This window comes from Mesocricetus auratus, unplaced genomic scaffold, assembly GCF_017639785.1.
Source record: "Mesocricetus auratus isolate SY011 unplaced genomic scaffold, BCM_Maur_2.0 Super-Scaffold_100004, whole genome shotgun sequence".
Taxonomy (NCBI): Eukaryota; Metazoa; Chordata; class Mammalia; order Rodentia; family Cricetidae; genus Mesocricetus; species Mesocricetus auratus.
Window position 1 is genome coordinate 24,784 of NW_024429189.1, and position 15,543 is coordinate 40,326.

General features: G+C 54.2%; 1 protein-coding gene across 1 annotated transcript in view; it reads right to left on the bottom strand.

Moving 5' to 3' along the window:
- LOC121140145 (laminin subunit gamma-3-like) overlaps window positions 1–13,340 on the bottom strand; it is a gene marked incomplete at its 3' end in the record, with an annotated part of 28,735 nt that extends 15,395 nt beyond the window's left edge. Inside the window, 3 exon segments of the mRNA XM_040744849.1 lie at window positions 12,714–12,764; window positions 12,816–12,902; window positions 13,334–13,340. Of these exon segments, the coding sequence (XP_040600783.1) occupies window positions 12,714–12,764; window positions 12,816–12,902; window positions 13,334–13,340 (145 nt within the window).
- Between the last annotated feature and the right edge of the window lie 2,203 nt (window positions 13,341–15,543).

Here is a 15,543-nt window from a genome sequence, read left to right on the forward strand (position 1 = left end):
ATCCATGATGCTTTTAAAATACTTGCAATTGTTTTTCTTTCCTTTTTCAATGGTTTATTTATTTTCATTTTATCTGCATTGGTGTTTTGCCTGCAATGTATGTCTGTGTCAGGGTGTCGGATCTCCTGGAACTGTAGTAGACAGGTGTGAGCTGCCATGTGGGTGTTGGGAATTGAACCCAGGTCCTCTGGAAGAGCAGCTGGTGCTCTTAACTTGTGAGTCATCTCCCCAGGCCTGTATACTTGGTTTTCTAAGTCTTTAGTAGTGTCCAATGAGAGAAGAGCCTTGCTGTCAACCCAAGTTCATCTCCTGCTCACTGCACAACGTGAACCTCAGCGCTGCTGGTGTGTTTTTTAGGCTGTAACTCACAATTCCATGTCAAATCACGGCCAGGTTTCCCAGGGAGAGCCAGAGGTCAAGCTCCTGCCTCCAGCAGGGTTCTCTACAATTCCATCAGTGCTGAAGCCACCACGGTGTGCACACGGCACACAGCACACTGTGGTGGCTTCCCCCTTATGTTTACACTGAACTCTAAGAGGCGAGTGAGGCCAGTTTAGCACTGAGATGGTCTTACCAATCCAGGTGACTGGAGGGTTACCTTCTCAGCTCATTAGTGGTCTTGCTGGCCAGAGTGGCCTGGCTGGACACACCCTCCTTTCAACCCACCACCTCCAGGAGTACAGAGCCCCTGCATGGCCAGGGCTCCGGACCAGCCAGTCTCTAATTTCTGTCTCTGTTCTTGCTAACCTGAGTCCCTGCCCAGGGTCCCTGACTTGATTGGGTTGGGCTAATCCATTTGCAGCTTCACTCTGTTCTGGTTGCTCTGTATCCTAGTTGGCGCAGAGACTATGGAGGACATTTAATGACAAAGATTGGATTCTGTGGCTCTCTCAGGGTTTTGGTGGCAGTGCTGCGGTCACCCCAAGTAATGGAAAGCATTATAGCCCAGGAAGAGACATGAGTGGGGGACAGAATGTGTGCTCCCAAGGCCATAGGGGTGTCCTGTGCTGCTTTGGCCAGTTCTAGGCACAGCATCTGGCCGGAGCCAGCACCACACACACTCAGGAAGATAAAATGGCTACAGAAAACCTCGGGCTTCTGGAGCACAGGTCTGGGGAACACGGGCCGCCTGGCTTTACCTACTGACTGCTGTGGGCAAGTGGCATACTTTCCTGAGCCTCGCCTATGAGCTGGAATAGCTTTGAGTCATGACTTCACCCAATCTTCTGGACAGCATGTGTAAGTGCTGAGCAGGTGTGAAAGCTGAACAACAGGTGTGAATGCTCACAGCAGGTGTGAGTGCTCAGCAGCAGGGGTGAGTGCTCAGCAGCAGGGGTGAGTGCTCAGCACAGGGGTGAGTGCTCAGCACAGGGGTGAGTGCTCAGCAGCAGGTGAGTGCTCCTTTGGTTTACTGCTGAACAGGTATTTGTACTGAGTGGCATCTGTGTGTTGATGGCAGATCTAAGTGCTGAGCAGGTTTGATCACTGAGTAGGCCGGGTCCCATGCTGCTCTGCGTTCACGCCAGCCGTTCTTGTGCCGTTTCCTCTGTACTCTGCCTGTGGATGTCTCGACTGAGGGAGAGTGGTCCCTGTGATCACAGTGGTACTGTCACACAGTGCATACCGAGCTCATTAACCTCTCAGGAGTGGCCATCCGCACCTTTATTGCGCCTCACTAGACCACGGAGGCAGTAAACAGCATGTCCAGCAGTCCTGAGGCTCCGACAGGTTAAAGCACTTGCCCAGACTCTCACAGTGCAAGCAGAGCAGCTGAGGTCTGAGGCAGGTGGGTGTGACTCACCGGTCCTTCCCCAGGAGATAAGGTAGCAGACAGCAGGATGAATGAACGCTGTGACTGAATGTCTCCACAGTGAAGAGGATTTTGCCCCCTACCCTACCCACAATTCCTTGTTGCCGGAAACCTAGCTTGTCAGCTGGGATCAAAGTGCAGACAGTGAGCTAGGCACAGCTCGGAGACACCAGCTTGGCCCAAGATGAGGGTGGGGCTGTGTGGAGGCTGAGCTGGTGGGGCGGGTCTCCATGTGCCCTGCCTTCTCTTTGGTCAGAGTGAGCAGAAGGTTGTCTTGGTAACTTATGGGAGCCTCTTGCTGGGTTATTACCTCCACCACCCCCCCCCCCGCCGGGGATGAAAGGTTCAGGGGGCCAGGAGTGGAGCAGAGTGAGTGACTTTAGCCTCTGGCCCTGAAGCTGGAGGTTTGAGCACAGAAGGAGGTCTCCACCCCTAAACCCCATGGTCTCAGTCTTCAGATTATAAGCCCAATTCCTCCCAGGACCAGAGCCTGTAGCTCTGGGAGGGAGAGGCTCCTGAGAGCCCAGAGCTCAGGGTGCAGCGTGGGTAGTCGCTCCGGTACCTTCCCTGCAGGGTGGTTACAGATGTGCTGGGCGTTCCTTGGCTCTGGGCACACTCAGAGGAATGCATCCACCCTTTGGAAGATTGGGATGCAGAATGGTCAAATCCAGCCTGACCTTCAGGAAGATGGTCATCCAAAGAGAACCGGACAAGCTGGGGCAAACTGGCTTATTTCTTCTCTTCCCCCTTCCTTTTATAAAGAAACAGACTTGAGAAATCCTCTCTCTGGGCTGAGGAGGAGCCAGAGGCTTCTGAGTCTCTTCAGGAAACGATAGTAGCTTCTAGAAGGCTGGGGCATCCTTCCTATAGCACAGGTCTCTTGTCCTTGGTCATCCCTGGGCCCTAAATAACAGGGGCCTCGTGGGACGGCACTTGAGGTCAGGGGCACAGGGAGGTGTCACTTCCCACAGTGCCAAGTCTCTGAGCTTGCCCAGCATCAGGTTCCACCTCTGAAATGGGTGCAAGTTGGGGAACACCAAAGGAGAAGGGGCCACGGCCACAGCCGTGCAGACCTCCTCTGAGCTCAGGCTCCGTGGCCACCAGTGCCTTTGATGGAGATACTGCTTCAAAGCACACACACGGGGCTCGTCAAAGTGAATGCAGGGTGTGAACAAAGTGAGGTCTGAACAAGTGCGGGTGTGAATAAGGGCTTTATGACCCTTCTCCTCTTTTGCTTTTGCCGTCTATTTGTTTTAAGACAGGCTCTCATTATTGTAGTCCAGGCCGACCTGGAGCTAGAGATCTTCCTGCCTCTGCCTCCCAAGACAGATGGGGACCAGCTCAGTCCATGTTTGAGATGGACAGACACCTCCCCCACCCAGGAGTCCCTCCCTCCCTCCCCTCTTCCTGCTCTCTCTTTCTAGAGCCTTAAATTCACAATCCACACGTGTGAATTATCTACTACAGTGTCTGGCTCTAGTCAATTATTAATGCAGTTTTAAAAATGTGGTGTCACTCGCTCCTCTGCTGCTTGCTCTTCTTGGGGTCTCCACTGAGAGCTCCAGGCCACCCACTGATGGCTGGGCTGCAGGCCGCCCTGCTCCTCTGAGCCCAGAAACCACACAGGTGTCCCGGCTGAGGCTGCACCTGCGAGGAGACTGAGGGTTCCTTGACCTGTCCTCCCCGGGCTGTAGTCCCCCGCTCCATGGCAAATGTTGGCAGCTCCAGGCCCCAGAGGGAGTTTCCTACAGCAGGGGCCGTTAGCAGCAGAGTCCTCCAGTCTCATTTTATCTCTGTTCTGAGAGCTCACGTTTCAGATTTTAACCTCCCTGAGATCTGGTGGCTGCCATCCTGCTTTACACACCAGCATTACTTGATAAGACAGAAAAATCCAGATTTCTGGACGCCTCACCACAGACTTGGATCCCATGAGGCTGTGCACAGTATCCCATCATAGAAAAGCTACAGTTTGTGCTTTATGGCTATACCATTTCATCCTTAGCATTGGGACAAAAGGCACATGACGTTGCCGTGGTAGCCGTGCTGTGGTACAGGACGCACTGGCGTTAGCATCCCCGGTATTGTGCAGCCTCCATCTCTTCTAGTTCCACAACTTGCTCAGTGCCCCACACAGGGACCAATCGAGTAGCTGTGCCCCTCCCCCACGCCCCGTGCCTGGAAGCTGCCGACTTCTCCCCACGGCGTGGTGGCTTCTGGACATCTCCCTTTAAAGGAATCGTGGCGCACAGTCTTCCCAGTCTCGGCAGGACTGGACTTCGAGGCTGGTTCACAGTTTAGAACATGTGGCAGTTGGTTTTAATGATCAGTTTGACACACTGTAGAACGGCAGTTCTCAACCTGTGGGTCACAACCCCTTAGGGGTCACACATCAGATGTCCTGCATACAGAATAGATGTTTACATTGCAATTCGTAACAGCAGCAAAATGACAGTTACTGAGTAGAAATGAAACAGTGCTGTGGTTGGGGCCGCAGCATTAGGACTTTGAGACCCACTACTCTAGAGTCAGCTGGGAATAGTTTCTATGAAGGATTGTCTAGATGTGGATGTGTCTGTTGAGGGAAGACCCAGCCTGAATGGTACCCTTCTCTGGTTTTAGGTCCCGAATGCATAAGCGTAGAGAAAGGTGTTCGTGAAGGTGTAGGTGAAGTCCTGAGTGAATGAGTGTTGTTGACATGAACAAGGCCTATCAGTGACCCCAGTGCCTCAGACCCGTAGGAACGTCCCCTGGTCCGTGTACAGATGTTGATAGTGTCTATAGGAAACATGGGCCACAAGCTTCCTCTTTGTGGATGTTTACAGTCAGAGGCTATGGAGATTAGCTACACCTGCCTCCTTGTTCAGTTGTATATAAAAAGCCTGTCTCAGTTCAGATGCATGAAATAAATGTCCCGGCTTTCCAAACTGTTGGTGCCTCCCCAGCAGAGCAAGTGGTCCACGGAGCTCATGGCCTACTCGATCCCAGCTTTTCTGTGCACGCGCCTGTTGCTTCTTCATTCCCCATCTCCCCAGTTAGGTCAACGCCTAAGCTGTGTGGGCTGCAGTACAGCTTTAAAACCTACCATTCTCACTTCCCCACAACGATAGATGGTAACCTGGAATTCTGAGCTCAAGCCAACCCCTCCTCCTAAAGTTGCTCTTTTCACCAGCGTGTTTTATAACACAGGGTGCTTTTTTTTTTTTTTTTTTTTTTTACGAAACAGGGTTTCTCTGTATTGTTTTGGAGGCTGTCGGTCCAGCCCGGTCTCGAACTCACAGAGATCCACCTGCCTCTGCCTCCTGAGTGCTGGGATTAAAGGCGTGCGCCACCACCTCCCCACAGGGTGCTTTTTTGGCAGCATCAGAAGTGGGCAGTTTGGGGGCTGGAGAGATGGTTCAGCAGTTAAGTGCTTGACTGTTCTTCCAAAGTTCAATTCCTGGCAACCACGTGGTGGCTCACAACCATCTTGAATGAGATCTGGTACCCTCTGCTGGCCTGTAGGCAGAAGACTGTATACACAATAAATAAATAAAATATTAAAAAAAAAGAAGTGGATAGTTTGTGTTAACAGTTCCTTTTTACGGTTAAGTAGTATTCCATTGCTTTGTGTGTCAAGGTGACATTTTCTCCTGATTCATCTGGAAGGAGAGGTCTCCATTGCCTGGCTATCAAGAAAAATGTTGCCTTGGACATGGGTGTGCATGTTGTTGTGTGTTCTGTGTGCCTTGGACACGGGTGTGCATGTTTTTGTGTGTTCTGTGTGCCTTGGACACGGTGTGCATGTTTTTGTGAGCACATCTCCTCACTTCTTTCATGCATACACGTGAGCAGGGCATGGCTGGGCCAGCAGTGACTGACTTAACGTTTTGCCACGCTCTCTCCACACTCAATGGTATACTGTTTGCACCGAAAGCCATGTCCTTTGGCGTTTGCTCTTTGGGACAGCGGCTGCACAGGTGTGAGGGCCTCTCACGGCGGCTCTGCCTGGCATTCGCATGCACCAGAGCCCTCAGAGTGCTTCTGCTTCTGTGTGTGTGTGTGTGTGTGTGTGTGTGTGTGTGTGTGTGTGTGTGTGTGTGTGTGTGTGATCTGTTTCCTCGGTCATGCTGGGAGGCCAGGCTCCCATAGAACTGTCATCTGTCTTGTTCCCATCAGGGAAAGCCAGAGGTGCTCAGGCTGTGAGCCTTTCTGAGGTCTCCACACCAGGCCCAGGACTGTCACCTCTGTAGACACAGTGCAGCCCCCAGAGCAGGCAAACCAGGACTGTCAGGGTCACAGCCTGCTCTCTTCATCCCAGTGCTAGGAATGATGTTTGGCTTTTTAAAGTCTCTCGAAAGAAATAAAATCAAAGATGATTGAGCAAAGTCTAAGGTGTTTGTTGTTTGGCTCTGTGGAGTTGAGGGCTCCTGCTCAGCTTAGTGGGGTGACTAAGAATAGAGCCTACCAGCCTGGAGGCTTGGACATGAGTGAGGATGGAGCAGTGTTTCCACGCTGTGCCTTGCCCGAAGCCTAGGCACTGGCTGAAGATCACATGGCCCAGGCTCCTCTCAACCTCGCCTCTGCCTGGGTCCCCAATATGTTCTCTTCCACTCATCCCTCCCTCATCCCAGGAGGAGGTAAAGAATGTGACACCTCAAAGTGGGACATTAAATTTTAATGGTGGCCGATGCATATTTAATAGGGCTTAACAAAGCGCCCTTAAAGACATCCCAGACAGCCCCTGGGGGCTAGGGGCAGGCCGCCACAAAGGCCAGCCTGCCCACCATAGCCTGTGCCCCCTCATCTGTCTATGGTGGCATCCTGGGACGACTTGGCATTCCACACTGCTGCCAGAGCCCAGCGCAGGCCCCGAATCTCTGAGGGAGCCATCCTTTCATTATTAATATTACGGAGCTCTCTGATGAGCCCGAGGCAGCCACTCACATGCTGGAAACCGCAGGCTCAGCTTGCCCCTTCTCCCTTGGATCCCAGCTAGCACCAGGGGCCACTGCTGGAGGCAGAGGGTCAGCTGGAGACATCTGGGTGGGAGAAGAGGCATGGGCAGGTCCCCATGCGCTCTGTAATGAGGAGGTCGCTCTCTATGTCTGACCCATTCTTAGAACCCTGGTGTCTTGGATCAGCTGCCAGGGACTACTGAATCCTAGTGACAGCTCCAAGGCCCCAGGGTCACACCAGCTCCAGGACATTTCATTTACTGTCCCCCACCCCCAGTCTACTCTCAGATTTACTGCAGATGTTTCTGGGGGTCCCCAAGGGTTTCCAATGGGGAGCCCATCCGCCCTCGGGGGTAGCCACCAATGGAGGAAGGCCCCTCCTACCCTGGGTACATGGAATCCTCAAAAGCCCACCCCAGCACCCTGGCGGTGTCCTCGCTTTCTGGTTGTGCAGCCCCCGTGGCACATGCCTGAGTCTGCACCTGCAGCCCATCTGCGCTGGGTGACTTGTGCCTCCTCGCCTCCGCTGCGGGGCTTTTCAAGGTCTACCCTGGCTCAGCGTGTCCATCCTGAAGCTTCAGACTGACTCGAACCTAGTCCTGGCCAAGCCTCCCCTCCAGGGGAACTGGTCCACGTCAAGATGCTCAGGCTGAGTGCTGCTCAGGACCCTTCTTCATAACCTCTTTTCTGACACCCATGGCTGAACTGCCCTGCTCCAGCCTGCTGGCTCTGTGTCCACAGACACACACACAAAGACAGACATACACACAGACACAGACAGACACACACTCACAGACACACACACACACACACACGGAGTGGGGGGAGCAGTGAATGGTTAATAGAAATCTTTTGTGTGTATTTGTGTGTGTGTACGCTTGTAGCATTCAGAGGACCACCTTGGATATCATCAACCTTTTATTGTACTCATTTGTTGTTATTATTTCCAGACAGTATTTCTCTGTGTAAAAAGCAGATGTGAAATCATTATTTACTTTTTCTTCTTTTCCGTTTTTTGAGACAGTGTTTCTTTATGTAACCCAGGCTTTCCTGGAACTCACTCTGTAGATCAGGCTGGCCTCAAACTCAGACATTCATCTGCCTCTGCCTCCTGAGTGCTGCGATTAAAGGCGTGTGCCGCCACTGCCCGGCTTCAACCTTTTATTTTTAAGAGATGAATCTCTCACTGGCCTGGAATTTGCCAAGCAGGCTAGGCGGGCCGTCCAGTGATCCCCAGGAATCCACCTGTCTGCCGTCCCCACTGGGTTCTGAGAGAACTTCACTGGCTGAACTATGTCCCCAGGCCCAGTGAACACCTTCTTCCTCAGCTGGCATCTGGACCCTGGCTCCGCGGCCATCCATACAGTCACTGGCTAGGCTGGCACAAGGCCCAGATCTACTCAGAGTCTTTAGATTGCCTGCTACTGTGTTAGGAGAAAGGATTCCATGCGTAGACAGACCTGGGGCATTGGGGCCAGCGATGTAGGTCAGTGCTTGCCTGGCACACCTGAGACAGAGACCAATCTCAGTATGAGAGGGAGAGAGAGGGACAGAGACAGAGATAGACAGAGAGATAGACACAGAGAGACAGAGATAGAGAGATAGAGACACGGAGACAGAGACAGACAGAGAGATAGACACAGAGAGACAGAGACAGAGAGATTGCACCAAGAAGCATACATCTGTGCCCGCAGCCTCTGGCTCTCTGAGGAGACTTCTCTGTGAGGCTGTATTGTGCAGCTATTGTACTCTGAGGGAGACTCGAGAAGCTGGGCATGGTAGCCCTCACCTTCAATCCTCAGGGGCAGAGACAGACAGATCTCTGTGAGTTTGAGGCCAGCCTGGCCTACATAAAGAGGCTACAGTCAGGGCTATGGAGTGAGCCCCTTCTCGGCATTCCAGCTAAGCAAATTTACAGGGCTCGGGAATCAGATGGACTTGAGCGGCTCAGAAGGGGCCAGTGAGACGATGCTTGCTGCCAAGACTAAGCACTTGAGTTTGAGCCCCAGGACCCATATGGTGGAAGGTGAGAACCAATTCCTACATCTGACCCCTCCACACAAGCCGCATGTTGCCCCTCCAAATAAAAAATCAGGCTCATAAAGTTGCCGGTTTCACCACCCCCCTCTTTAGAGCTGTCCAAGAACTGTTAGGGAGAGGGGCCTGTCTGCCTGGCAGCTGCCTGGCATAGCAAATTGCCACCCATGCTGTGGTCACCCACACAGACTTGACTGGAGTCTTGGGTCTGTCACTATGCCCTATCTGGCGAGCAGGGGCTTACTCTTATCTCCCCAGGAGAAGTCACACAACAGTAGTCAGGAGCGGCTGAAGGGGACATTGAGGCGAGCGGGGCAGCCCAGACCCTCAAGAATGGCCAACCCAGAACAGCTCTGCTGTTTTTCTTTTGCAGAGGGGGGGTGGGGGGTGGGGAGGTGGGGGCGGGGCTCCCAGATGATACCTCGTTTGAATGGGGCATCACAACTGAAGTCATGCCAGACATTTCATTTGACAGATGGGGACAGGAGATATACGGCAGGAGGGTTCCTCCGGGAGGGGCCAGGTGTGCCCTGGGCCGGCGGGACCTGCAGTGCAGAGGACAGAGGGGGTGCTGTCACCTTGGAAGCAGCTTGTCACATCTGGGCCGTTGCTCAGAGACAGGTGTCCTTACAGCTCTGCGGCCTCCCCAGCCCCCTTTGTGTTTCCGCCCCCTCCCAGGCAGCCCACACCCACCCTCCAAGCTGGCATGCGCAGGCCAGCTTCACATGTGAGGCATGTTTTCAATTCCTCTACCATTTGTTATCTTTAAAAAAAAAAAAGATCATTCTTCCAACCATCCTTGGAGGCCTGTGTGTTCATGTCCAAGATGCTCTGGTCCTCAGGCTCTGCCTGGAAGATTCTGGGGATGGGTGTGTGCCTGGGCCGGGGACCCAGCCACACAGGCAGTGGAGTCCATCCTGGCCTCGGGACTCACGGGAAAATGTAAGGAAGTTCCAATGCAGGATCCTAGCTGATGTTTTTTTTGGGGGTCCAATTCGGAGATCTTCACACCTGCGCTCTCCCCGTCAGGGACAGGGGCTCAGGTCAGTTGGGCCAGGACTGCCATGGAGCCTCCTCACTGGAGGGCAGCCTGTGTGCTGACACACTGAGCACCCTGCCAACACTCACCCCTGTCTTCCTTCCTGTGCCCGAATGCCCTCTCCTCCCACAGGGCCTGGGTGGCTGTCAGCCACCAGCCCTGACCCTCAGACTTGCTCTGGAGCCTCTAGAGACACAGGGTGGGCACTTTCCTGGTAGACTCAAGGTGGCTGGGGCGGGGGAGTCACATAGGCTACTTATTACGAAGGCCACTTTGGTATGGACAGCTTAGGTAAAATTGTAAGGAGTAGATGGAGCAGTCCAAGGAAACTCCCAGAACAAATGAGTCAAATCTGCTTTCACCTCCTGTACACTGTCCGTGTCCCTGAAACCTACCCTCCTCCAGGGCCTCAGGGGGAGTGGTGCCCAGGCTCCAGGGAAGGATAGCAGGGCCTTGGTCAAGCCCCTCTCCCCCTGTCTCCTCACAGACCCCTCTGAGGCTAGGGTCCCAGAAGAAGAGACAACAGTGGTTTATTCCATTGGGCTCCTTTGTAAGCCCGCTGAAGTTCATAATTTATGGGGACTATAAGGGACAGAGTGGCAGGTGGGAGCCATGAGCAGTAAACCCAGGCCAAAAATAGGCGCTTGCTTCATAATCAGGCCCCACAGGTGGCCCCGAGCTGGCGGAGCTCTGGAGCCTGGTAATCAAGGAATTAATGCTGGGTCTGTGAGTGGGCATGTTTTAGCTCTGTGGTACTTACTGTTCAAGGGTGCAGATTAAGCCTGGCCCCGGGAAAGTATCTGGTGTCTCTGCAGAGAGCAGGGCATGGAGGCCTCTGTGCAGGGCAGCATGAGGTGAGGTAGAGACGGTGCCCGTGGCAGAGTGGCGATGGTGAAGGTGGGTGACAGGGGTGGTGGTGGCTGTGATGGTGATGGGTAGGCGTGACGAAGGAGACGGTGCTGACAATAGTGGTGACGATGATGGCGATGACGATGGCGGCGGCGGTGATGGGAGATTATGTGGTGGTGGTAAGGGATTGATGATTGTGGTTGTGGCGGTGATAGCATTTTTTTTTCCAGACAGGGTTTCTCTGTGTAGCTTTGTAGACCAGGCTGTCCTTGAACTTGCAGAAATCTGCCTGCCTCTGCCTCCTGAGTGCTGGAACTAAAGGTGTGCACAATTTGGTGGTAGTGAGTATCTTGGGTTTCTACTGCTGTGATAAAACACCATGAACAAAAGCAAGTTGGGGAAGGAAATGGGTTTTCCGTTCACAATCCAACGCCACAGCCCATCAGGGCAGGAACTCAAAACAGGGCAGGAACCTGGATGCAGGAACTGATGCGGAGGCCATGGCGGGTGCTGCTTACTGGCTTGCTCCTCTCCTCGTGGCTTGCTCCGCTGGCTTTCTGGGGATGGCACCACCCACAGTGAGCTGGGTTCTCCCACATCAATCATTAATCAAGAAAATGCACTGCCGGCCATTGGTGGTGCACGCCTGTGATCCCAGCACTCGGGAGGGAGAGGCAGGTGGATCTCTGTGAGTTCAAGGCCAGCCTGGTCTACAAAGTGAGTTCCAGGACAGCCAGAATCTGTTACACAGAGAAACCCTGCACAGAGAGAGAGACAGACAGACAGACAGACAGACAGACAGACAGACAGAGACAGAGACAGACAGAGAGACAGAGACAGAGAGAGAGAGAGAGAGAGAGAGAGAGAGAGAGAGAGAGAGAGAGAGAGAGAGAGAGAGAGAGAGAGAGAGAGAGAATACACACAGACTTGCCCACAGATCAACCGATCTGGCAGGGGCATTTCTCAGTTGAGGTCGCCTCTTTCCAAATGACTCTAGCTTGCGTCAAGTTGACAGAAAACTAGCCAGCACAATGAGCTAGGGGCATGATGATGATAACAAGAGCCCTTGTACATGTCAGGCCCATGCTGTAGTACTCAGGCAGGTTTGTCCTATTGTACTTTTTAAAATCTTTATCTACAGATAAATAAGATGAGACTCTAGGAGATGCTGTCTCTTTCTCTTACCCAAAGTCCCTCAGAGAAGCAGGGCTGGGCCAGCACTCAGGACAGCTTCCCTCCACTGCTCTGGATGCAGAGGTTGGTCAGCCAGAGCAATCCACCATAGCCCACGCCTCTACCTCTGGTGATTGACACCCCCCCTTGCCCAGCCGCCATCTGCACCTGTGACTGCTCATGAGCCCTTCTGCAAAGCAGCTGCGTGTCCCTTACCTCTTTGACTTTCGTAAGGAATCTGATTAACAGATGGGGAAACTGAGGCCAGAGAGTACAGACAAGGACCCCGCTGACCAGATGCTCAGGGTGCCTGGCTCCCAGGTTCTCCCCAGCCTCCCCAGAGCCCAGGCGGAGCTGCCTCCTCATGATGAGCAGAGAAGGGTGTCTCCTGAACGTGGCACCAGCACTGTTACTGGGCTCTGTCTGCCTGCCAGGAGGAAGAGGACCCCATGCTCACCCCCACTGTCCCTATGGTGAGGCCTCCGGGCAGGGGGACCTAGCTGGGCTTTAGTCCACAGTGCCCAAAGTGCTGAAGGCAGTGTGAAAAAACAGAAGCAGATATCTCTCTGAAGGCCCCTGGTGTTCTCTCCACTGGAGGCAGGACTCCCCAAATGTTGTGCTTCCTCTCTCTGCCTACTGGCTGCTGTCTCCAGCTCCCCCACCCTGCAGGTGACAGTCCCCAAGACAGGCACCTCCCAGCCAAACTCAACAGCCAGCAGGCCTGCAGTTCCCCTTAACTCCCAAATTGCTCTCCCTCACTGCCGGGGCTCTGCCTGTGACACAGACTTGGCCCTCCCCAGGGAGCCATACCCCTGGCCAATCTGTCCACCCCTGTGCCAGGGCCCTGGTCTGCCTGGCAGGTCCCACCTACCTCTCATATTCTCCTGAGAAGCCATGGCCTTTGCCAGCCCCCAGAGGCCTCCTGCAGAGGAAATGAGGGTCAGCTGTGTAGGAGGAAGGTGACTTTTGTCACCTTCTGGGCTCAGCAGAGCAGCAGGGAAGGAGCTGGGTCTCTTGGGAGTCCTGCTGGTTTGTCCATTGGCTCGGAGGAAAGTCAGGTCTGCAGGCAACAAGCAACAAGTGCCGGGTCTTGCAGACCCTCCTCGGGCTGCCCTCTCCCCCAGATGACCCTCCACATCCTTGGACCCAGGGTCTCCTGGAGAAGGAGCCACAAAGGGACTCTGGGCATGCTGAGGGTCCCTGCGGGCCTCAGTTTCCTATCTGGATATCAAGAGGGCTAAACTGGCTGGCTGTTAGCAGCTCTTCCTGTTCTGACATTGCAGGATTCTAGAACAGCCCCCCCCCCTCATCCCACCCCACACCACCACAGCCCCATCTCCATCACTAAGGAAAAGGAAAAAGGAAAAAACCCCACCACCCACCCCATCTAATCCTTTGCCGGCTTATACCACGCAGCTCAGCTCTCTCGCGGCTCCTCTGGGGGATGATGGAAATGTGAATTTAAATAGAGTTATGTTGAAAGAACATTACCTCGCATGGTCCCAGCAGGGAGAAGTCCTGCTGAGATGCCGAGGCGGCCGGGTGAGGTCGGCTGTTTATGAGCAAGGCCAGCACCTTTGGACAATTACAATCAGGACAGCTTGATTAGCCCTCCCTCTCGCCTCACCCCTTCCTATGAATCTCTTTAATAGCTAGCCGCTTTCTTTTGGGGCGCTGAGGCCTGCTGCTGGGAACTAGCCACTGGTAGATAATCTCCAGGTGGTACTATGATGCCATTGGCCGCCAACCCAAACTCAGCACCAGCTTTCTGGGCAGCTAGTCGTCCCCCCCCCCGCCTAGTCGGGTGACCACCAGCCCGGGACAGGATTAACTTGGCTGTCTGCTCTGAGCTGAGGCTTCAGACAGGGAGCACTGGGCAGAATGGAGGGGGCGTCATGAGCTGGGGACACCCCTGGAGACCCTTCTCCCGTTCACAGCCTAAGCCTGGATGGTCTCATACCGCCTGAGTGACAAGGAGAGGGCCAGAATCTGCCCCTCTGCTGCTGGGTTCGGGTGGGTGATGCAGCAGCATTGTGTGACACCGTCTTCTTGGTAGCATCAGGGTTAAGCTGCGGCTGGCCTTGTCAGAGAGGCTTCCCTTCAGCCTAGAGTTCACAGTAAGCCTCGAGGGGACGGTCAGGAGCAGGGTGGAGTGCAGGTTAGAACTGAGCTCTAGGGTAGTCACACTGAGAGTGGGGACGCTCTGGGAGGAAACCAGACAGGCGGAGGGGCAGTAGTGGTCCAACCCCAGCTGGCAGAGGCTACCATGGTGAGTACGGTGAGTAGCTCTTCAGGTGAAAGCCTAGTGTCTGAGATGAGAGGACCTGCTGAGGGGCACGGTTCTAAGAGATACAGTTGACCCCAAAAGCAGTGGCGGTGATGATGGTGGCAACGGTGGAGAGGAAGCTGATGGTGGCGGCAGCGGCGGTGTTGATAGTGACGCGGTGATGATAATTGTGGTGGTGGTGGTGGTGGTGGTAACGGGGGGGGGGGGGGGGGAATGAATGAAGCTGGTGCTGATGACAGTGGTGGCGATGGCAGTGATTGTGGTTGTGATGGTAGTAACAACGAGGATGAGGAGGAAGGTGACAATGGGATTTGGTGACAGACACCAGGTCTTCTTTCCACCTTCCCTCCCCCACAGTAGCAAGCCGTCTTCCCTGAGTGGGGGGTCTGTGACACCAGATAAGGGGGCCGGTCCACAGGTAGCTGCTCTGTCGCTGGGAGCAGATGAAGTCAGAGCTCATCCACCCACCCATCCACACATCCATCCATCCACCCACCCATCCATCCATCCATCCACCCACCCATCCACCCATCCACCCATCCATCCACTCATGCATCCATCCATCCATCCATCCATCCACCCATCCATCCATCCATCCATCCATCCACCCATCAGTCCATCCATCCATCCATCCATCCATCCATCCACCCACCCACCCACCCATCCATCCATCCATCCATCCACCCACCCACCCATCCACCCATCCATCCACTCATGCATCCATCCATCCATCCATCCACCCATCCATCCATCCACCCATCCATCCATCCATCCATCCACCCATCAGTCCATCCATCCACCCATTCATCCATCCATCCATCCATCCATCCACCCACCCACCCATCCATCCATCCATCCATCCACCCACCCACCCATCCACCCATCCATCCACTCATGCATCCATCCATCCATCCATCCATCCACTAATGCATCCACCCATCCATCCACCCATCCATCCACCCACCCATCCACCCACCCATCCATCCACTCATTCATCCATCCACTCATCCATCCATCCACCCATCCATCCATCCACCCATCCATCCATCCACCCATCCATCCATCCACCCATCCATCCATCCATCCACCCATCCACCCATCCATCCACTAATGCATCCACCCATCCATCCACCCATCAGTCCATCCATCCATCCACCCACCCATCCATCCATTCATCCATCCATCCACCCATCCATCCATCCATCCATCCATGACCAAGCCCACTGTGTGTTGAAGCAAGCACTCTCCTTCATCACAGGCTTGCCTCCCTGTGGCCCCTGGGCAGCGCTAGCCTGTCTTCCGGGCTGCAGGACAGGACCAGAGACGGTAGGAGAGAGGTTGCCCTATGTCCTTGGGGGAAGAGAAGGCCATCAGCGTAGGAAAGGATAGGCCAAGGCTGGAGTCTTCCCACCAA